Source organism: Drosophila navojoa, chromosome X (assembly GCF_054131105.1).
Source record: "Drosophila navojoa isolate 15081-1374.11 chromosome X, UAZ_NAV_1.0, whole genome shotgun sequence".
Taxonomy (NCBI): domain Eukaryota; kingdom Metazoa; phylum Arthropoda; class Insecta; order Diptera; family Drosophilidae; genus Drosophila; species Drosophila navojoa.
The window spans coordinates 18,773,954-18,796,775 of record NC_142895.1 but is presented as its reverse complement, the minus strand read 5'-3'; the positions used below and the strand labels follow the sequence as shown (position 1 = coordinate 18,796,775).

Here is a 22,822-nt window from a genome sequence, read left to right as displayed (position 1 = left end):
TGCTCCTGCTGCTGTTGTTGCTGCTGCTGCTGCCTGACTTGCTTGACCCAACTTGAGGGCCGGCTGCAGTTGGGCGACGCGTTTGCCATTTTACAACAAACAGCAATCAATTCCGAAGCATAAATAACTCAATTTCCAGCATTAGCTGCTGCTTCTCCTGCTGCTGCTGCTGCTGCTGTTGCTGCTGCTGTTGCTGCTGCTGTTGCTGCTGCTGCTGCTGTTGCTGCTGCTGTTGCTGCTGCTGTTGCTGCTGCTGCTGCTGCTTCTCCTGCTGCTGCTGTTGCTGCTGCTGCTGTTGCTGCTGCTGCTGCTGTTGCTACCGCTGCTGCTGTTGCTACCGCTGCTGCTGCTGCTGCTACTCCTGCTGCTGCTACTCCTGCTGCTGCTGCTGTAGTTGCTACTCCTGCTGCTGCTGCTGCTGCTATCACTGCTCCTGCTTCTATTGATGCCAGGCAACAATAAATTAACCAAGGTTTGACGCTGGTATCTGACTTTAGCCAAAAACAGGCAAAGTGACAGCTGAAGAGTTAAGTCGCTGCGGCGCCAGAAGCCAATTAGTGGCATGAATATTCGCAGAGCGTTTATGTATTGCTCTGATTTAAACAGGAAAAAGTAAAATAGAAGCAAAAACCAAAATGCTGTAAAGCAAGCGACAGAGAGTGAGTGAGAGAGCGAGCGAGATGGAATGCCAGCAGCAGCTAGTATATCAAGATCTAATTTCAAGTTGCAGCAGAGCAGGAGTCGGGTAATTCGAGACACGGGCAGCGGCAGCTGCAAGAGGAGCAGCAGCAGACAGTGTAGGACACCAAAGTGCCAGGCGACATGTTTGGCAGGCGGCAGGACATGTCGCTCCATTGCAAATATATGTGTGTGTGTGTACGTATGTGTGTGTGTTTTTGTGTGTGTGAGTGTGTGAGAGAGAGTTGAAGTTTTGTATCGTTCATTTAACAATGTGTGCCACAATGCACGATGATGATACACAGACGGAAACGAGGCGTGCTGCGAGTGGGTGGCACATAGAAAAAGGTATATGTTTAGCATGCGAGTGTGTGCATATATGCATGCGTGTGTGTGTGTGTGTGGCAGACATTGGCCGTTTGCTGTTCTTGTAAGGACAAGCCGTTTTGGAATCTATATGGCCAGGCCATAATTCACTAGAGATAATATACATATGTCTGCCCGTTGGCCCGTTGGTCCGGCTTGGCTGGCTAGCTGGCTGGCAAAGCTGGCAAAGCTGGCGGCAGGCGCCTTCCAACCCGCATGCACAGGCCAAGCAGAGGGCAGTGTCATGCAATTGCCTTGCATGCATACGCACAACAGCAACAACAACAGCAGCAGCAACAACAACACATGCATTTGACACGTTGGCTGACTTGCAACTTAAAGGCGCATACCTAAAGCTGCAGCCGCTCACACAGCAACAATTTTTTTCTCTATTTATAAAGAAAAAACAACAACAACAACAACAAATCCATAGCCGAAAAAACCTGTTTAAGCTAATTTTTTGTGTTGTGCTATTTTTGCATTTGAAATGCTCATCAAATATTTATGGCCACCACACACGCACGTGCACACACACACACGCACTCAAACTCATGCACAGGCACACACACACGCACAATTTCTTTTGACAGCAAAATTCATCAAATATGCTCGTGTATTTGCTTGTCTGCGCCAGAAATTATGCTACAAAAAATAAACAAACAAATAGAGAAGAAGAAGAAGAAGAAGAAGCAAAAATGTTAAATAACTTGACATTGCGTAGCTGCCAGCTAAATACCCTAGCATTGAAGAAATTTATATGAATTTTGGATACTAACCGTTACTAAAATAGATTTGATAAGAGATTTAACTTGTTTACAGGGCTACTCAATGGATGGAATTGGAAATTAAATTGAAAAGAGAGAGTCACAGAAATCGAGCAAGATGAATATGGAATCCAAAAACTCCCATGTGAGTATGGATTATCAGCTAAACAACCTGAGAATTAATCGAGGTATTACAGCTCAAAGATCTGTTAATAGAAAAGGCTCAGACGTCAAGTCATACTTGGCCGGATCCTGACTTAAAGCCTATTAAATATACCCTTGAACTATGACTGTTATAGTAAACTATAAATTTGAACTATAACTCTGATTTGTTGTTGCCCCTAAACTATGAATTTTTTGTTTGTTAACTTCTAAAATTCCATTTAATTTATATCTGATTAGATTAGATTGGTGAAAGATAAAAATTCTTGAGTTTATAAAACTGTAAATATATATAAGCTCTATATATTATAAGAAGAAATATTAAAATGAGAAGGAAACTCATTAACTTCATGTACAATTGTTGTTTCATTGTTTTATACAAAACTCATATTACTAGATAAAAAATTCTTGAGAAAAAGACTTTGAAAGTGACTTCCAGTTCAGTTGAATATCAACTTACAAAGCTTAAAACCGAATCTCAGGCTGTCTTTCAAAAGAAAACATTCCTAAACAGATTCAATATTGTGTTAAATATCTAGTTTAAATTATATAGTTCTAGGAGAAAACAAACTGAATCATGTGATGTTCATATTCTTCTTCATATAGTATATCTTGATTTTACATTATATTTATATTAAAAAAAAATAACAAATTGTTATCACAACAGAATAAAAATGCCCGCCACATGGCTGCATAAAAATTGGCAAACGCTCACACAACAAAAACAAAAGAGAAAATAAATAAGAAATGAAAAATAAACAAAAATCGCTCCAAAAAAAAAAAAACATTTAACCTGCTGCTGGCTGGCAATACTTTCATATACAATTTCCCACACACACACAAACACACATTTATATATATATCATTATTATTATATATTATCTAGCACAAGCCGCTATAAAAATGGCGCCAGAGCGTCTGCCATTGTGTTGGCCTTGGCAACAGCACGGACTTGGCTCGTCACAGGACATTATGAGTCCGAACTCTGAACTCTGAGTGTATGCAACAATTGCTTAAGCACACGCACAGCACAAATAACTGAATTATTCAAATAATATGTAGGTATATTCATGTATTTATATTTAATTTTTGTTCGTTCAGCTTTTTACCAAGATACACACACGCACAAGCACTTGAAAAAAAAAATATTTATGGTTTGGCAATATTTTGTCGCTTTTCTTTTTATTTTTACGCGAAAAAGGTTTGTGGTTTTTTTTTTTTTTTGTTTAATTTATTTTTTTTGCCATTTTTGTTTCATTAAATTATTTATTAATTTTGGTTCTTCTGCTCGAGTTTCGACAAGTTGCGACAAAAGTTCGTCGAGCGCCGCAGCACGAATTGGCGAGCGAGGCCGTGTGAGAAGCACACGCGTTACGCGCTACACAGCCAAACACAAACTGATTGCCGTTTGCCGTGCCATGGTTGTGATTTACCGACAACCGACAGCCGACAACCGACACAACCGACAACCAACACAACCGACAAGCGTCCCAGTCAGTGTCGGAGTCAGTAGCACAACAAGGAAACGACTGCACGACGGCTAAGCGACACACACACACACACATACACAGAGAGAGACATAAACACACACACACATGCGCATACAGCACAGCTGTCTTGCCTGGGTGTCTATGTCTGTATGTATGTGTGTGTGTGTCTGTGTGTGCTGTGTTGGAAAGAGCAAAATTTCCCATTTTTGTCTGGGATAAGCAAAAAAAAAAATATATATATATGGGCTTTCAGCCTCAATACGAAAAGGTTTTCGGGAATTGAGCACGCCCGCCATAGAAACAGCTGCTTCGACACCTTTGAAGTTTAAAATCGATATGGCATATTGTATTATTCATCTGATTTGCCTAAGGCTAAATAAATAATGATGAGCAACAATAATTGACAGTGAAAAAAGTTATTAAAGCGAACTTTGGCTGACGGCGAATTGTTTCTATTACTTTTTTTTTTCGATTTGATGAGGGTTGCAAAATTATAAAACAAAAAATTAAATATCTTGAAAATTTAAAAAACTAAAAAAAATCACAAATCTTAAACTCATTAAAAACTCTAGCAAAGCTTCTCTGTTTTCACTAATGTATTCTTCAATATTCTTAAATAAATTATATAATTTTTTTATATTATATTATATTATATTATTTATATTATTATATTATATTATTTATATTATATTATATTATATTATATTATTATATTATATTATTATATTATATTATTTATTATTAATTTTTTATTTTATTTTTTATTTTTATACCCTGAACCCATTGAAAATGGGAAATCAGGGTATAATGGTTTTGTTAAAAGTATGTAACAGGCAGAAGGAGGCGTGGCAGACCCCACAAAGTATATATATTCTTGATCAGGACGACAAGCTGAGTCTATTTGGCCCTGTCCGTCTGTCTGTCCGTCCGTCCGTCCGTCCGTCCGTCCGTCCGTCCGTCCGTCCGTCCGTCCGTCCGTATGTATGAACGCGTCGATTTCAGAAGATATAAGAGCTAGAGACTTCAACTTTTTTTTAAAATGTCCGTATATATCACGCGCAGATCGAGTTTATCACTAAAAAACGATAACTCATTCCGATACTTTTTTATCGATAAAAACCCTTATCGAAGATCACTTAAATAATTATATCTCCTACATCTTTCAAGCTAGAGTCTCCAAATTTAAAATGTATATTAAGATGAATTTTATACAATTTCGGTTTTTGTTAAAATTTACCCCCCACACCTAAATCCATCCCCTCACCCTCATCTTTGTAAAAGTCGTATATCAAATACTAGAGACTTGAGCTTCGGTATACACATACATTTTAACATTATGATTACGTTCTGAAAGTTTCATTACGATCGTACGTCTAGAAATTAAATTATTCAACAAATAAGTTTTCATTATATTGCCAACACTGCAGCGCAACCCAAGCGCAATCGCCTGTATATGTGAGTGTGTGTGTGTGCGTGTATTTGTTTGTATGCGTGTGTGTGTGCGTGTATTTGTATGTATGCGTGTGTGTGTGTGTGTGCGTGTGTGTTTGCTAATTATTTTTGAAATATCAGTTGCTTGTAGGGTTCAGGGGATCTCGTAGTCGAGCTGTCTCGACTAGAGCTTTCTTACTTGTTTTTATTTATTTTGTTTTTATTTATTTTATTTCCTTAATGTTTTTAAAATTTACTATTCAAATATCATTGGATTTTTTTTACAACAAAACAAATTCTTAAGGCGAGCCTAGGGTGGACGCCTTAAGTCAGCCTGGGCTGACTTTTTATATTTTTTCTATACTCATTTAATCTTATTTTATTTTTGTGAGATGCAAAATCTAGATTTTTTTTTAAAACACAAATTCTTGAAAAAATATATATATTTTTATATAAAGATTCTTTAAAAAAATATGTATTAAATAAAGTTTGGGCTTATCAAAATAAAATACGAATCTTGCTAAAGCTTAAAAATTGACAAAGCTTAAATCTCGTGAAGAGCATAAACATGAAAACTTTAGCTAAAATGTTTTAAAAACTTTCAGAGTAACTTTAGTAATAAATCTGATTTAATTTCACTTATTAATGCATTTCAATGAATATAAAATGAACTTAAAGCTTTCTGCTTTTGGTTTTTTAACATTCTACAATCCCCAGATTTTTTTTTGTTTTTTTTCATCAACTACTGCAAACCAATAGCGAATTCCAGGCGATTTTGTGGTCGAGAAAGTCAGCGAAAGCGCTGCGATTTCCCGCTTTTCTATAGGGGGATTTATGGGCGAGCAGGCAAGGATATTTTTGTGTTGCCTTTCGCTATGGTGAGCTGAGCAGCGTCGGCTGCGTGTTTAGTTTCTGCGAGCTGATGTGAGATGTAAGTGTGCGTGCGTGTGCGTGTGTGTGTGCGTGTGTGTGTGTGTGTAGCATACTTTCGTGCGGAGATTGTGTGCGTATTAAAGCCGAAGTTAGTTAGCCTTAAAGACGCAACACGACGCAACGCAACGCAACGGCCGCATTTTGTTTGGCCGCCTGCGAATTTTAATGACTTCGACTGCTAGTTGCGACCTGTGGCAAAGCCAGTTTGCATTTGAATTTTAAATGATGACAATGTTGGGCGACCGTATGGAAGGGTGTGGGGGGGGTATGGGCTGAAAGGCTAGTGGCAAATGGCATGACAACGTATAGGCAACGCAGCTGAGCGACTAAAAACCCTATTGATTTTTGGCCTCGACCTTTTGGAGCACAATTTTGATGTTTTTGCGGGAACAGCCGCAGTCAATTAGCGTGCGATGTGCAAATGGTGGACTTAAGGCCTGACAGCAATGCATCAGCATGCGGCGACCAATTTAATTGTGAATTCCACAGATTGCCATGCCCCAAATCTGCACCTGCTGCTGCTGCTGCCACACACACACACGCGCACACACACACACAGTGACGGGCACAGCAGCTGTCAACAGACTGGCATTAGATGCTGTCCATGTGTTTGCATGTCACAGCAGCAGCGCCTGGCAGGTGGCCTTTGCTCAAAATTGAATGCTAAATTGTATTCGCATGCAGGTTTTCCCTTTTATGCCAGCAGCGCCGCACGACGCCAACTTGTTGAGCAATTAAGCCAAAAGCGGCCAAAGAGCCAAAGAGCCAAAGAGCCACAGAGCCAAAAAGCCCCCAACTGCCAACTCTATGAATTTATGTAAGCTCCAAATGAATAGAAATACATATAAGCCAGCAAACACACACACACATGTGTCAGTGTGTGTGTGAGTGAGCCGTGCACCCAGTGGGACACAAAAGAGGCGTTAAATTTGAAGCAAGCCATAGAGAAGTACCCAAATAATATCGCATATGAATAATTAAAGAGCAAATTTTGTGTAAAAACTAATAAAAAAAAAAAAAAAAAATAAAAATAAAATATATAAAATTCAAAGTTATTCCAGTTGAAGCGCTTTACAAATGCAACAAAAGAAATTGTGTAAAAATGCCAAAATCTGAGTAGAAAAATCTAAATTGATTGAAATTCATTTTTACGGTTTAAATTGAATTAAATTTGTCTAAGAAGAAGAAAATTGCTTGACATTCTGGCCGTAAACTCATAAATAAATACATAAATTGCTGACGAAAATGATTAAGCCGAAGAAAATCTGAAAATTTAACCAGAAAGTTTGGCTTTTCATATTCAGGCAATGGCATATCATCCAATTGAAAACAAAAAACGAGCAGTTATATGATGTATGAAAATATTTGTATTTAATTTGTATGCAAATTATTGAGATATTTTTGCACTGACAAATGTCAAAATGTGCTTAATATATAATATATTGTAAAAATATATAATATTGCATTTGCATACAAATGAGCACCAAGACTGCAATAATAAAGCGCCCTCTGGAGTGAGAATAATTAAAAAATAATTTATATATAAATATGTAATATATGTATATATATATATATGTATATATATTAATAATATAATATATATATAAAATAAAAACGAATGATTACAATAGTCAAGCAAAAACCTTGCAGTCGAGCATTACTGAGTACAGAATACCCATTCACGGAACTTCCTATTTACCACGCCCTCAATGGGTGAACAGAAATTATTTTTAGATAAATTATAGAGGATTTTCAACAGTGAGTCACTCGTGAAATGTTGAGCTGTAAGCAATACAGTTTTACTCAATTGGCCACGCCTCCAAGGGGCGCAACTTTATCTCATTGAGTTTGGGCTGTTAACTCGAGTAGTATCCCAAATTTATAGTTTCTAGCAATTCCACTCTCATGACTTCTGCATTTTCGGATTTGCCACGCCTTTAGTGGGCTGCTAGAGAAAATCCCGTAACATTTCACAGTTGAAGGACATAGACAAGTATGGCTTACATATATCAAGTCTCTAGCTTCAATAGCTTCGTAATGGTTCACAATCATATCAATATACTCCATTCACTTTCGCGAATGAGTATCAAAAACGTCTGCTGATATCAATGAAATTGATCTGTTTTACCCAACATCTGTCGAACAAAGTTTTTATATTTACATAACTAAATTGAAATTTGTAAAAGTTTGTTTATATATAATTATATATTTGATTTTAGTTCTACCCATCTCTCCCTCTCTCGATCTCTATGAATATATACATATACAGTCGACATGGAGAGGAGCTCAGCTATTTTTTTCGATTTACACAGAAACTCATATTATTGAGAATTATCGAAAACGAATTTTTCTAGGAGATAAATTTTTCTTCTCGACTTATCGCGAATTTGGATTAGATCTCGATAATTTGTGCCCCAACTATCGAAACTCGACTGTATATGTGTATTTTATAGTACGTACACAAACGATATTTTATTTATCCGTTTCCGTCTGCACATCTATAGAGTTATATAGTTGAATTTACTTTTCATCGTTTCATGCAGCTTTTGTCGCCTGTTTGGCTATGAGCGAGCATCTGTTATGGCCATTGTTAGCACTTGTTTAACTGGAGCACTGGCGACAACTGGCTAATATCCTTTTTAATCCCGTGCCCATAAATATATATGGCAGTGCCTAGCGTTGAAACTACCTACACAAGTGCCACATGCCTCATGCCACGTGCCACATGCCTCATGCCTATGCCCAGGCCAGAGCTGTACCTTCAGCTAATGTGTGTGTGTGTGTGTGTGTGTGTGTGTGTGTGGTCATAAGTATTATTGGTGTTTGCTGTTTGCTTTTTGATGATGTTGTTGTTGTTGTTGCTGCTGCTGCTGTTGTTGCTGTTGTTCCTTTTGCCCTTTCGCATAGTTTTTCATAAATTTGAGACGACTCTGGGAGCTGAAACGAACTGCGCTATGGCGGCAATGGCGCAGTGTTTCACATTGTCGTCGGGCAATCCGCTTAATATCATTTTTCGGCATTACTTTGAGTGTTGCATTCGCTGCTCGGCTGCTTTAGTCAGACCGCCAGCCAGCCGATCCTGGCAAATTGCAGCTGACATACGGCCCACGGCCAAGGGTGTGTTACTGTGTGTGTGTGTGTGCGTGTGTGTGTGTGTGTAAGTCGTGTATATTTCGCTGTAACACGTAACAACATAAACGGCTTAAATACGCAGCCAAAAGCCGCTTAACACACAACTTTAGTGCGGTTTGTGTCGAGCGGCGGAGCTGGAGCAGCCCAGCTGAATGAACTGAATAGTTTTGGGTGGGGTGCTGGGAGAGTGACTAAAGGCGTAGGTCGCTTTAATTGCTGGCACACGTTGAGGCTCGGGGCACACTTAGGTTTAGTTCGCATCCTGCCAGAGTCGTTCATAATCATGTTTTATGCTTCGACCGCAGCCAAAATGTAGGCAACCAAAAACAAGAAGAAGAAGAAGAGGAACAAGAACAGGGACATTTCCTAGCGACCACTTTGCCGCTTTGCGCCGTCTCTCTCCCTTCTCTCTCTCTCTCTACACACATATATATTTATATATTTATTAGCTTTTCATTTTTCTATTTTGTTTTTAGGCATTTGAAGTATGGCCCCCTCCGCCCCTCCCCGCCCATGCAAAGTGGAAAGCATACATGCAACATATTTAAAGGCATGCGCCTAAAAGCTTACAGGGAAACGAATTAACAGAGCACAGTGGGCAACAACTGGAGAATGGGGGGGAAAAATATAGTGGGTCTATATAATGATGTGATATGAGGTCTATACATATATATAGAAAATGAAAAGAAATACTGACTGAGCATGTGCTAAGCATGATCTGAACCATCTATTAAAAATAGTCAATATTTATATATATATATATTTATTGAATATATATTTATATATTTATTGAATAAGCCATATTTTTACATAATCCTAGATCCTAGATCTGGACTAATCATATATCTAACAAGAATATGCATATTTCTATTCAAGAATCATCTTCACATAACGCTAGCATATATTCTCTCCATCTTCAGCTATTTGACACAATCTATTCAAATGTCTCACTAATACAGAGCTCTAATATAGTTCCAATAGGATTCAAATTTGAATATCTAAAATTCTTTAAAGTCGAATTCTTTGCACATTCTTAAACATTTCTATTACCATTGTTGTTTTATTTTTTTCCAGTAATTTTCCGCCAGCGTTTCCTTCCGCCTCCCGTCCACTGCACGTCCCGCTGGCCCTGTTGGCCAATCGTTTCAGCTGCTGCTGCTGCCCCACATTCAAATGCTGTCGCCAGCAGCGAGGCAAGCGCATAAGTCAAGCATGGCCAGCACGCCCCCTGCCATGGGGCCATCTCGGCCCCAAATCAACTCACTTTCAGTTCAGCTCAAAAGAAAAAGCTCGACCAAAACAGAAATATAAAATAACGGCAGATAAAAAGGACAAAAGCAACAACAACAACAACAACAATGACAACAACAACGACAAAACGTTGCACAAAGAAATATATATTTTTGCCTTGAAATATTTATTTGAATCTAATACCCTGTAACTGGCAAATGTGGAGCATGATAATTCTACGAATTTGTGCTGATTGAGATGAATATGAAATTATCATCATGAGAAAATATTTGTGTAGAGCTCATCTGGCTCATTTCTTCTACATTTTCTCCTCAAAATGTATGTGCACAATCCAGGAGGGAGCCAAAAAGTGGTATGAGAAGCTTTACTCCTATAACTCTATAGCTCTTTTTTTACCTAATATCAATAATCCCTATTCATGATATTCGATAACCTTAATAAATATTTTTAATCAATTTTGGTTTAGCTAAATTTATTTAAAAAACAATAAAACTTAGGAATCTATGTTGTGTTTGTCATTGATTGAAAAAAAATAAAATAAAAACACGAGTCCATTGAATATTGGCAACCTTGTGGGGTTACCAGATGAGGTTCGTCGAATATGTACAGCCCTGTATTGGTATATAAGCGAGTGTTGGGTTCGCTTGAATGTAAAGACCGTTTGCAGTGATTTGCTCATTTACTCAGTCTCATTATGCGAAAGTCAACCGTATCAATGCCTAAACGATGTTCGTGAAAGGAGCGTGACACGAATAGATCAACTCAGGGCGCTTAACAGAAAACAGAAGCGAAAGGAAGAAAAGTCTTCAGCTTAGTGTGAAAGAGAATGAGCATCAGCATGAGATTTTCAATGGTTTACTGATCCAAAGTCAGAGAAGATGGACTCAATTGTTTAATCTAACAATCTATCCTATATGCATTAAACATTCAAAGTCAGCAAATACAATAGAATTTTAGAACTTGTTTGCTCAATATTTTTGGAAAGCTATGTTTCCTTTCCACATCAAGAGCACCACATTTTACAGGGTATATGCGAGTCGTTCATTGTAGATTTCTCTACTTTTCTTTTGTTCTTATTGTTATGACATTTTTGCTGTTCTGCTTGTTTCTTATTGTTTGCTGTGTGCTAAATTTTGACCGCTTCAGCGGGATTTCAATTCATTTATAAAATTAAAAACAAAAAAAGGAATAAAAAAAATAAAAGTAAAACTTGCAATAATTCACAGCATTTCGAGTTGTGCTATTTAAATGTGTGCGTGTGTGTGTGTGTAGATTTTTTGTTTGTTTTATTTTGTGGCAAGGATTATAGTTGAAACAAAGGAGCTGCTCGGAGTTAGTTGTGAGTGCTGCTTGAGCCCAACCAAAGTACTCGAGCAGGAGCGATGGGCGCGCGCATTATGCGACGACAGCGAACTGGGGGCATGGCCATGCAGGGGGGGGGGATGGGGGGAGTTCGCATCACGGTAGTTGGGATGGCACTCGCTTGGCGGCATTCTGTATGAGGCATTGTCACGCATAATTAAAATTAAATGCGCTTTTGGGAATAATTCAAATGAATAAACGAGCGTGGCCAACATGTGTGCGCTGCATACACAAAATGAGTTGTCCTTGCTCAGCTGCCAGACAGCCATTGCCACGCAACACGCCCCCCCCCCCCCCCCCCCCTCTCCCAACACGGCCCCTTGCCAGCTCTTTGGCCGCCTTGAATCCGTTTGGCTGCCGCTGCTGTCCAAAGCATGCGGGCCTTAGACACAAAACTTTACAACTTTTTGTCTTTTGTCGTGTGGGCGTGGGCGTGGGCGTGGCACGAAAAAAGACATTGCTTCATTTATTATGCGACTGATGGCCATTAATTTTGCAGGCCGCACTCGCCTGGCAGTTAGTTGCCGTCGAATGTTGTCGCCAGACAGTAGTCGACGTCGACGTCGAAAAGTAGGCAGCACATGTTGCTCCACACACACACGCACACACACACACACGCACACACATGTATGTGTGTGTGTAGGCATATTTGAAAGTTGTCATAAACAGAAACCAAGCTGAAGAATCTACAACCATGGCCAACAACGAAAGCTGCGCATGAGAATATGCCAAGCCGGGCAGGAGGCGGGAGGCGGGAGGCGGAAGACAGAGGCGGACACGGTTTGGCTTAACCCATTGACGCACTAAAGTATGCAATGCATTTCGGCTACCAATTAATTACACACAAAATGCCATACGCAGCTGCCCCGCCCCACCGGCCCCTCCACACAACCGCCTCCCCCCCGCTAGCTAGATCTAATTGCTCAAATAGTTGAGCAAATTTACGTAGATTTGACAGGCTCGATGCGCAATTTATGCCCAGACACGCAGCTGTCGAAAATTTTTAATTAAATATGCCGCCCCGACAAGTGTCCCCCGGACAACCCCTATTTCACTTGATATCTAAAACCTTTTCAAGGGCTTAGCCGCTGTGCACAGAGTCAATAAAAGGTTATTAAGCACCGCAACACTTTGTTAAATTCCAAGAATATTTATTTACTCTGTGAAAAGTGTGGAATATGAAGAGTCTAATAGGTATACGTAAAATGCAAAGCCAAGCAGGAATCGAGCGATCAAGTTACACTTCCTGAATATGATGCGAATGACAATTGGATAAAGTAAGGCATCTAATGTAATATCAAACCCCTTTCCCAGCCCTGCCTGGTATCGATATATTCGTATTTACTTAACGATAAACATGTAAAAAGGCAATTTGAGCCAAGTCCAACAACTCGCGCAACAGGACATGCCACATGAGACATCCTTCCTTCGCAACATTTTCAATTTCCCCACTGTATAATGCGCATAAACAAAGGCAACGCCTCCTGCTGCTATGCAAACGGAGTGTGCAAGTGTCTGTGTGCGTGTGCAAGTGTCTGTGTGCGTGTGTGAAATCAGCGCATTGCATGCTTATAGGCGCCTATCTGGCTGCTGTCGGATGCTGCATTGTTGCAAAAAGGCGTGGCCCAGAGCAGCACAGTCAACGACCAAAACGCAACCAAATGACAGTCCTGACAGATGCGACTGTTGCACCGGGCTACGTGTGCCCATTGTTGTTCGCAGCCATGATAGCACGCATACCCTGGAAAATTACAAAGCAAAGTCAAAGGAGTTGAGCAGTTGAATGCCAGACAACCAAACAGACGAACGAGTTAACGAACTTTGCTTTCGTCGGCTGTTGAGAGCTCATTGACAGTTGGCAAGCTTTTGATTGTGTTTGAGAATTGCAAATCTATTTTTCACTGCAGTTAATATGGATGAATCCTCTATTAGTTTTAGCAGAGTTTTCAGAGATTTATTCACAGACTCTTGGCATATCGCCACTGAAATCCCTTTCATCTTATGTTGCCTTTCTCTTTCTTTCGAAGATCCCTTAGTTAGCTCATTCGTTTACCATTCTGGCTGATTTAGTCTCTAGCTTTTATTTATAATTTTTTCAGCTAATTATTTCTGTCCCTTTTCTATCCGGCTGCCTTTCTTTATATTTTACTAATATTTTCCTCTGCCTTTCTTTTCCCCTTTCCCTTTCTCTTTCCGTTTTTCTTTCCGTTTCTATTTCTCTTTGCGTTTCCCTTTCTCTTCCCGTTTCTCATTCTGTTTCCGTTTCTATTTCTCTTTGCGTTTCTCTTCCCGTTTCTCATTCTGTTCCCGTTTCTATTTCTCTTTGCGTTTCTCTTTCTCTTTCCGTTCCTCTTTCCCTTACTCTTTCCGTTTATCTTTCTTTTTCCCCTCTTCCTTTCCCTTCTCATCTCTTTCCGCTTCTTTTTCTCTTTCCACTTCTCCACTTTTCTATCTCTTCCACTCTTATCTCTTATATCTCTCTTTCTCTGTGCCTATTTCTTTGCTTATCTCTTACAAAATATTTTCTTTTGCCATTATTTGAATCTTTCATTTCTTCTCTCTTTTACGTTTTCCCCCTGCTTATCACAATTCCTGCCAAACCATATTCTGTTCTGTTCTCCTTATAGGGTATCTTCCAGCCTATCATCGTTCGCTCTTGTCTTGTTTATGGCATGGATATTCCGCTGCATCCGGTTTTAATCGACGTCAGGACACAAACTTTTGGCACCGTTTCATTCGTATTTGGGCCTTTGCGGTCCAGCGTGGAAATTGAAATGGCGGGCGATGCCTCTAAGCGCGGCTTTCCACGCGTTAACACGCACGCACAATCACACACGCACATATGGCATGGCTTATTGCTTATGGCTTATGGCACTAATGTAGCCACTTTTCGCGCCAGCCCGTTTGCCGCTGTCTGTCTGTCCGTGCGAGTGTGTCCGATGTGCAGGCACTCGCCACTGGGCCGCTGGCATTGCAGATTTATTGAGCCCCATTTACGGCCATGACGGTCACATAAAAAACAAGCCGAGAACAAAAGAGTGAGAGAGAGAGAGAGAGAGAGAGAGAGAGAGAGAGAGAGAGAGAGAGAGAGAGACGAGCGAAATAGAGATATTAGGTATAGCAAGCCATTGGCAATTGTCAAACAAAATTTCATAACAATGTGCGCGGACTTCACTCCACTTGAAGGACGACCCATGCCACTCGAGTGGCAGAGCCAAGATGGCGCTGTGGCCATGCCAGCAATGTCTTAAAAGCTCGCCTTAACACTAGAAAGCCGCCAAGTACACTTCAACTGGAATTCTAATATGAATAGCTTGAACGAGTCGTGCACGACTAGAGGATGCGCTTGTAGAAATATATTCAATTAAAAGATTGTTCCCAAAAACTCAGCATAATGATACAATTAGAACTATCGATATCGATACTTATCGAATTAATTTGTCAAAATATCATTCATCATTTAGTTCATAATATTCAACACAATGAATTTCTATGAATGAAGGAACAGAACTTAGATCTGATCAAGCAATGAAAATATTCGATAAATTGATCGATGGAAATGTCAGATTTATTGTTAATTCAAAACAAGCCTGATTTGTATATGCTACAGCTGAGCTTACGTGTAAAATTTAAAGTCTCTAGCTCTTATGGTATGCCCAAGCCTCATACCTCCCCCTTATACCTCATCTAAAATAGTTTCAATGCATACAGGGTATATCAAGTGACCTGACTGAAGAATTCTCCTCAACTTTCTGCAACAATAAGACAACTTCACTTCCCTTGACTAAGACCTAATGTACTTAAATCAAGTTTCGTAATATTAAAGCTACCGAAGTGAAAATACTGAACGAATTCCTTGACTGAGAGCTTCGCTAATGGCGAGCTTCTCAATATTGTATGCGCTGTGAAGTGGGGCAACAGAGCAGCCACTGAAAATTCTAGATTCTCAGCTAAGGGCTTAGAGATCAATAAAATATATAGAAAATATATATAGCAGTACAAATGGAATTGGAAATGGTTTATTTGCCCTGTAAAGTAAGTAATGCAAGAAATATTCTACTTTTTAATTCCTATAAAGAATACAAAACTGTTTAGTTTTAGAATTCCGCTATAAAGAACCGACATAAAAAGTAAGCTTTTCACCGTTCGTTCGTCCAGTGTTAAAAAGAGTGAAATTTGGCAACGTCGCCGCGCTGTAAATACGATATTGTGTGGCCAGCTCCGTAAAACTTTATTCATTCGGTATTCTTTTTGGGCAAATTTCTTTGCCTGGTTGGCCAGTTGTTTGGCTGGGTCTGTGAACTTCGACTTCCACTTGGAGTTTGGGTTCGAGTTTGAGTTTGGGTATGGGTTTGTGTTTGCGTTTGCGTTTGGGCTTGGGCAATAAACTTGAATTTTATTGTCGTACAAGAATGTTGCAATATGCTTGGCCATAATTTCACGGCATGCACATTGTTGCCAAGAACATTTGGTAGTTGCCCAGTCGATGTTGTGGTTGTTGGCTTAACGCCTCTTTTGATTGCTCTTTCGATGTGCTCCTATCCTTCAACTGGCCAACAGACCCAATAGCTTCACTCCCACTCTCTCTCTCTCCCACTCGCTCTTGACTTTGACATTAGCAAAAGTGAGCGACAGCCCAATTTGCATATTTGCGAGCACTCAAATAAAAACATTCTCTCGACCCCTCTGTTTCTCTCTAGAATTTCTTAATATTTAAATGGGATTTTGCAAAAATCATAAAAAGCAAAGTACAAATAAAATATATCAAAAGCAGAAACTAAAATGAAATAAAAGCTTGAGAAGGAAATAAATAAATAAATAAAATAAATTATAAATAAATATCATAATAATGTTTGCAAGGGGCAACTGCAACTTTTGCTGCAACTAATTTAAAATTTATGATGACAAAAATTTGCTGCACTTGAGCGCTTGCTGCAGCTGCAGCTGCGGCAAAAAGTTGCAAGTTGTAGTGAGGCAGCAGCAGCAGCAGCAGCAGCCAACAAAAATTGAGAAGCTCATAAAAATGGGCGACAAAAGGCAAAAGGCGAGCTGCAAACAGCAAACAGCAAACGGCAAACGCAAACGGCAAATGGCAAATGCATAAAACACAAATAAAATATTCATTGCATACTTTTAGTCGTTCGAGTTGTTATATTTTCCAATTTGGCTCACTTTTCATATTTCTGATGATATCCTGTAAAGAAACTACCGCACGGCATATGCTGAACTGAACGAGCACATTTCCACATTCCAATTGGCATAGACAGAAAACACAATCCAATCAGATCCGGCTGGCTAAACTCATTGGGCAATGCAGCTCTAAAAAATCGGATTGGGGAACTTGACTAAATTCTATTAGCTTCCACACTTGAGCTGAGAGAAGACTTAGGCGTCATCACCCCCATGAGCTATTGGCTATCGGATCTGAACTTCCAAGCTGTCAAATATCTAACTGAACTCACCATAAACTGTATTCTGTTTATCTCTCACAGTCTCTAAAAGTTTGTGTTATGCATATTTGATTAGTCTATGCATATTTGATTAAGAAAGTGTATATGTTATTATTTATAAACTTTCTAGAAATATACTCTAAATAAAAAATAAATAAATAAATTATTTTGTGATATTTTTTTGTTTCATTTATTTTTTATTTTATTATTTTTTATTCTATTTATTTTCTATCATATGTATATATTTTTTAACTTATTTATTTCTTATTTTATTTATTATTATTATTTTATTTTATTATTATTCATTTTATTTATTATTTATTATTGTATTCATTTTCTATTATATGTATATATTTTTTAACTTATTTATTTCTTATTTTATTTATATTTTATTTTTTTTTATATTTTTCTTTTTATTTATGAGGTAAAACTAGAATTTTTTGGTTTTATTGTTATTTTTTATTTTATTTTATTATTATTATTGTTATTTTTCTTTATTTTTATAGTTTAAAATATATACATTTTATTATGTTTATTTATTTTATTTTTTAACTTTACATTATTATATTGTATGTATTTGTATACCCACAATGACTTATGATCTTATGATCTTCATAGCTTCGATCAATGTTTTTTTTAATACTTCTGTAAGCCCACGAACTTAGATAATTATAAGCAAAATGATATTTTTAATCTTCATAACTAAGATTATTATATATATATTTTTTTTAATTTTTAAATATATATTAGCATATTCTCGTAAGCCCATAAATTAGATAATTATAAGTAAAATGAGACATGCAATCTTTATGGCTTAGATGTCTGCCCATTTGATGACTCTCAAAACTCCATTGACACAGGGCAGCTGCTCTTTAGGCTACTCCAATTCGAGCATCGTTGAAGTTGTTTGTGCTGCGCTAGCCAACTCAGCTTTGATATGGTTTGATATACTTTTTTCCCTTTTTTATATTCTATTTTTTTTCTTTGCAATTTTTTTTTTTTTTTTTTTTTTCACTGCCAATTAAATATTGAAAAGTGTTGCAACAGCATTTCAGATGCTCTGGTCAGTGGCAACAGCTCTCAAGGTGCTCTTTGCTTTGCTTTCTGGCCCCAAACGAGATTCCATTCCCACTCAAGCATTCGCATTCAATTCGTTATGCGAATACGAAGAGGAGTATATTGGTTTGGTTTAGCTCATAATTGGAACTTATATGCGAACGAGCATGTTGCAGCCGTGGATAGCCCACAGTGTTGCTATTTTTTTCCCCCATTGCTTTGTTTTTGCTCTTCTTTCATTAAAAGCGACATGCAGCATTGCACAAAGCAAACGAATGCATTCGCCATACTCGCTTCACGTCAGAGTCAGTGCCACCCGCGCTGCCTTTTCGAAAATCAACAATGGCTGGCAAACTTTGCATTGCATAGTAATAGGCGCCACACACACACACACACACACACACACACCTGCACACATATGCACACACCTGCCAAAGCAACGCCTAACATAATGAAAAACAACAATGCTGCAGCAAGTGAGCAACTTTGGAGTCGGGTCATTTCGGGTTATTCGTTAACTTCTCAAGCAGGAGTAGCACAGTGTCCTGTACTGCAAAGGAGCAGCAGGAGGAACTGCTAGCAAAGCTGAAGCCAGTAGGCAGCAAATGTGTCAAGAGCTTACTTAGCTTTTCTTATAGTGCATTTAAAGGCGCAGCGAATTTATGCATTCTCTTTAACCGAGAAACATCTTGGAATAATAGAGCCAGGGCCACAAAGCAAGATATTCAAGAGCCTGACTAAGCATTGATAATGTACAACCCAACAACAATCTGCCTAACACGCGCTGGAACTGCGAGACAGCTCATAACTTCAGGTACAACTGACCAAATAAAACCTGAAGCCCGATTTCGCGTTGTGCAGGAAATCAAGGCACAAAGCGTAGCAGTAAAAGTGTGAGATCAAATAAAAACAATGTAAATGAATAATAAATTAATAAGAAACATACTGAATCCACAAAAAAGTTAGCTCAAAATTTGAAAAATCAATAATAAACATACTGTATCAAACAAAATTAACTTAACATTCTAAAAATTAATAATAAACATACTGCATCAAACAAAATTTTAATATTAAAAAAAAAAAAAACATACAATTCCAAAACGTAGCAGAATAATTAAGCTGAAAGCTCAAATAAACCAATGAAAATAAATAAAACAAAAAAAAAAATAAGATTCCAAAAATTAATAATAACAAATATACTGCATAAAAAATTTATATATATATAATTCCAAACCAATAAAAATAAACAAAAATAAACAAAAAATTAAAAAAAAATAAGATTCCAAAAATTAATAAAAATAAATATACTGCATAAAAAATGTATATACATATATATAATTCCAAAGAGTACAAAAAAATTAAGCTGAAAGTATGAGATCAAATAAAAATAATTAAAAAAAAAATAATAATAAAATTTATTAAAGAGTATATCAAAAACTAAAAAATAAAAAATAAAACATTACATTCCAAAGCATAGAAAAAAAAACAAAATTGAATAAAAATACAAAATTAATAATAAACGAAATGCATCCAAAAATATGTGAAAAGTAAAAAAAATAAATTAAAAAAAAACATTAAATTTTTAGCTGGTCACAAATCGCATCCAAGGATACATCAAACAAGCTCTCATTATGTGTACACAGATACATATATATAAATACATATACACATACATATGTTTACAGACATAAGATGCAGCAGCATAAAATTAATAAATATCCAAAAAAAAAAAAAAACAGATTTTTTTTTGACTATATTTATTCATATATTCGCATACATTCACTGCACGGCAGACATTTAACAGAAAACAAATTATATATTTATATACATACATACATATTGCTCTTATATCTGTGTGATTAACTCCGTTACGAAGATCGCTATAGAACGTCTATGGGCCCGGGCATGGGAATGGGAATGGGAATGGGTATGCGAGAGCTGACTGCCGCTCGCCTCATGCATTATTCATGCAGCAAAAATCATTGAAGTGTAATTAATTTATGTCATGACTCATGACCATATATCGTGTATATACATAGCAAGCGCCATGTGTGACGAGATGAAAGTAATACCCACTCACACACACACACACATTCACCCATCGGCAGCAGCAGCAGGCACTCACTTTAGTGTTACATTTTAATAATTCATATAGTTTTTGCATTAATGCGCCGCTAGATGGCGCTGCCAATAAACCTAATGACAATGCCGTGGCATATCGCTGCGAGGGCCGCAGAGAACTGGCGCTGCGGCTGCGGCTGCGGCTGCTGTTATTTTGGCCAAATGCCTAATGACTTAATTAGGCTAATCATAAAAGGACTCGCACACACACACACACATGCGAGAAGAGACACTGTCAACACACAGCTGCACTATTTCCGCCACAAATTAGCCAAGGGCACAGCCGGCACAGAGACAAAGTGAGGTAAAGTGGGGCTAGCCTAGCTTGAGGGTTGAGGTGGGCGGGAGGGCGCGGTATTATTCCTGGCAAGTAGATTACTTTTTGGCCTGATAATTGTAAGGGGCCGTCATAAAAATGTTTTAACCATGGGCCCCATAAATCATCATTAAGCACAAGATATACATTAGACACTGTCTGACTATGTGTGTGTGTGTCGTGTGCGTGTCGTGTGTGTGTGTGCGTAATTAATGTGTCTGTGCGTCACTTTGCTCTCTATTTTTTTCCCTTCTTCGTCTTGTTTCTCACTTAATAACTCATTTGCACTAATCAACCAGTCCCCAAAGCACATCTCCAACAACCCATACTTGCACGAGCTTATCATGCTAGCTGCTAAGTGAACTAGTTTGGAATCACTTGAAGAGTTCATTGTAATATGTAAAAATTTCGAGATTTGACAATTATCATATCAAAGATCAATTTTATACAAGGAATGAGAGCCCAGTTAGCTGGATGACACATAATAAAACGAAATATTTGAAGTTTAAAACGGAACTAGAACTAGTTCCACCTTTATAGAAGTACCAGATCGGTTCGAGTTTTGCAATATATTCATTATAACAATAATTGGGAATCGATGTTAGAAACTCTGAATCGGAACCGGAACCGGAACTAGTTCTAATTCATTAAAAGTACCAGTCAGTTCGAGTTTCGCAATATATTTATGAAGCATGTCTCATAATAACAATTGGGAATCGATGAACCGGAACCGGAACCAGTTCCAATTTACACGTTGCCTAACATTACCATAGCTCAAAAATAATAACAAATTTGAAGTTGAGGAATTCTGAACCGGAACCAGAACTAGTTCCAATTTACTAAAAGTACCAGTTCATAAACTTAATGCTAAGCTTTTGTGACTTACCTTCTCTCGCAGCATGTCCCGAATGCGGCCCGCCTGATTCTTGGATCGATGCAGCTCCAGTTGCAGCTCCAAGCAGCGCTCCTGCCAGTTGACCTGCAAGAGCCAAAGAAGAAGGAGAGCTGTAGAGCGGACACCTTAAAGCCCAGGGAAAAGAGCAACCCACCTCGGGCAACGCCTGTCCATAGTTGTTCAGCTGATGCACGTCCAGGTGCTCGGTGAGGGACGAGAAGTGCGGCCAGGGCGCATCGGGAGCGTCCAGGGCGGCGAGCACGGGATTCAGCGAATGTGCCGGCGCATTCGTAGCGCCACTCGCAGCGCTCAGCTCCTTGGCCGGCTTGGCCGGTATGGGCGGCGGGCGTGGCGCGCGCCGCGGCATCAGCCGCGGACTGTTGGGCGTCGAGGCAGCCGCCAGGCGTGCCTCATGCAACTGGGCGGCACGCGTCAGCGGCATCTGCCCGCTAAACGAGGTGGCGCGCTTGGCCAACAGCGGCGAGGCGTGCAGCGACTGCGTGCCGGAGCCAGACCCGGAGCCGGATGCCGAACCGGAGCCAGAGCCCGACAGCCGGCCGGGCAGCGAGGGCGGCTGCTGCAACTGATGCTGCAGCTGCAGCTGCTGTTGATGCTGCATCTGCTGATGCTGCTGATAGAAGTGCGAGGAATGCTGCGCTGCGGCGGTGGCGGGGAATGTGTGCAGGTAGCTGGCGCCATCTTGCGGCCGCAGAAAGTAGTTGTGCGTGTGCGTGTAGTAGAGTGTCTGGGTTGCGGCCACGCCCAGCGCGGCGGCGGGCGTGGCACGGCCCGACGAGGACGCCGAGGCACTGGCCGACGGTGAGGGCGACGAGGAGGCAGAACGTCGACGCAGCTGCTCCGCTGCCACTGTCTGCTGCTGCTGCTGCTGCAGCTGATGTTGCTGCTGTTGTTGTTGTTGCTGCTGCTGCTGCTGTTGTTGTTGTTGTAAGTTGGTTAGAGTATCGAAAATTTGCGATAAACGTCCCAAAGGCACTTCGTCAGACATTGAGGCGAGTTACTGCAGCTGCAAGAGAAAGGCAGAAGATTTAAACTTTATAACATAACAACTACAAATACCCTGTAATATGCATAAAACTTGAGAGGAACTATGAGAGGAAGAAGTGTAGTAAATTTAGTTTTTATTTAGCATTAAAAAAAAGCCAACAACTCTTGAATGAGGTATATAGTTTTGTGGGGCACTGTAAATGACCAAAATTCAAAATCAATTTGCATATTCATGTTTTTGATACACTATACACATGGCTAAATAGTATTCAAGCCCAAAGCGAATTTATGGCCATCAAATGGAAACGTGCTGCAAGGGGCCAAAAGAGCAAAAGAAATCAAAGCGAACCACTTGGACAGCAGAGAATTCTGAATGAGAATTCGGGGTAACGAGAACTGGCGAATGGGCA

The 22,822-nt window shown here is 39.2% G+C and overlaps 1 protein-coding gene across 7 annotated transcripts in view; it reads right to left on the bottom strand.

The window, feature by feature from the left end:
* Nucleotides 1-22,431, bottom strand: part of LOC108657281 (uncharacterized protein CG43867) — a 133,411-nt gene extending 110,980 nt beyond the window's left edge. For all 7 annotated transcript variants that reach the window (XM_089264854.1, XM_089264856.1, XM_089264855.1 and 4 more), the window contains exons 1-2: nucleotides 21,562-22,431; nucleotides 21,399-21,491 (exon numbers count right to left, since the gene is read on the bottom strand). In XM_089264854.1, the coding sequence (XP_089120980.1) occupies nucleotides 21,399-21,491; nucleotides 21,562-22,413 (945 nt within the window). In that variant the 5' untranslated portion in view covers nucleotides 22,414-22,431. The remainder of the gene's footprint in view (nucleotides 1-21,398; nucleotides 21,492-21,561) is intronic.
* Between the last annotated feature and the right edge of the window lie 391 nt (nucleotides 22,432-22,822).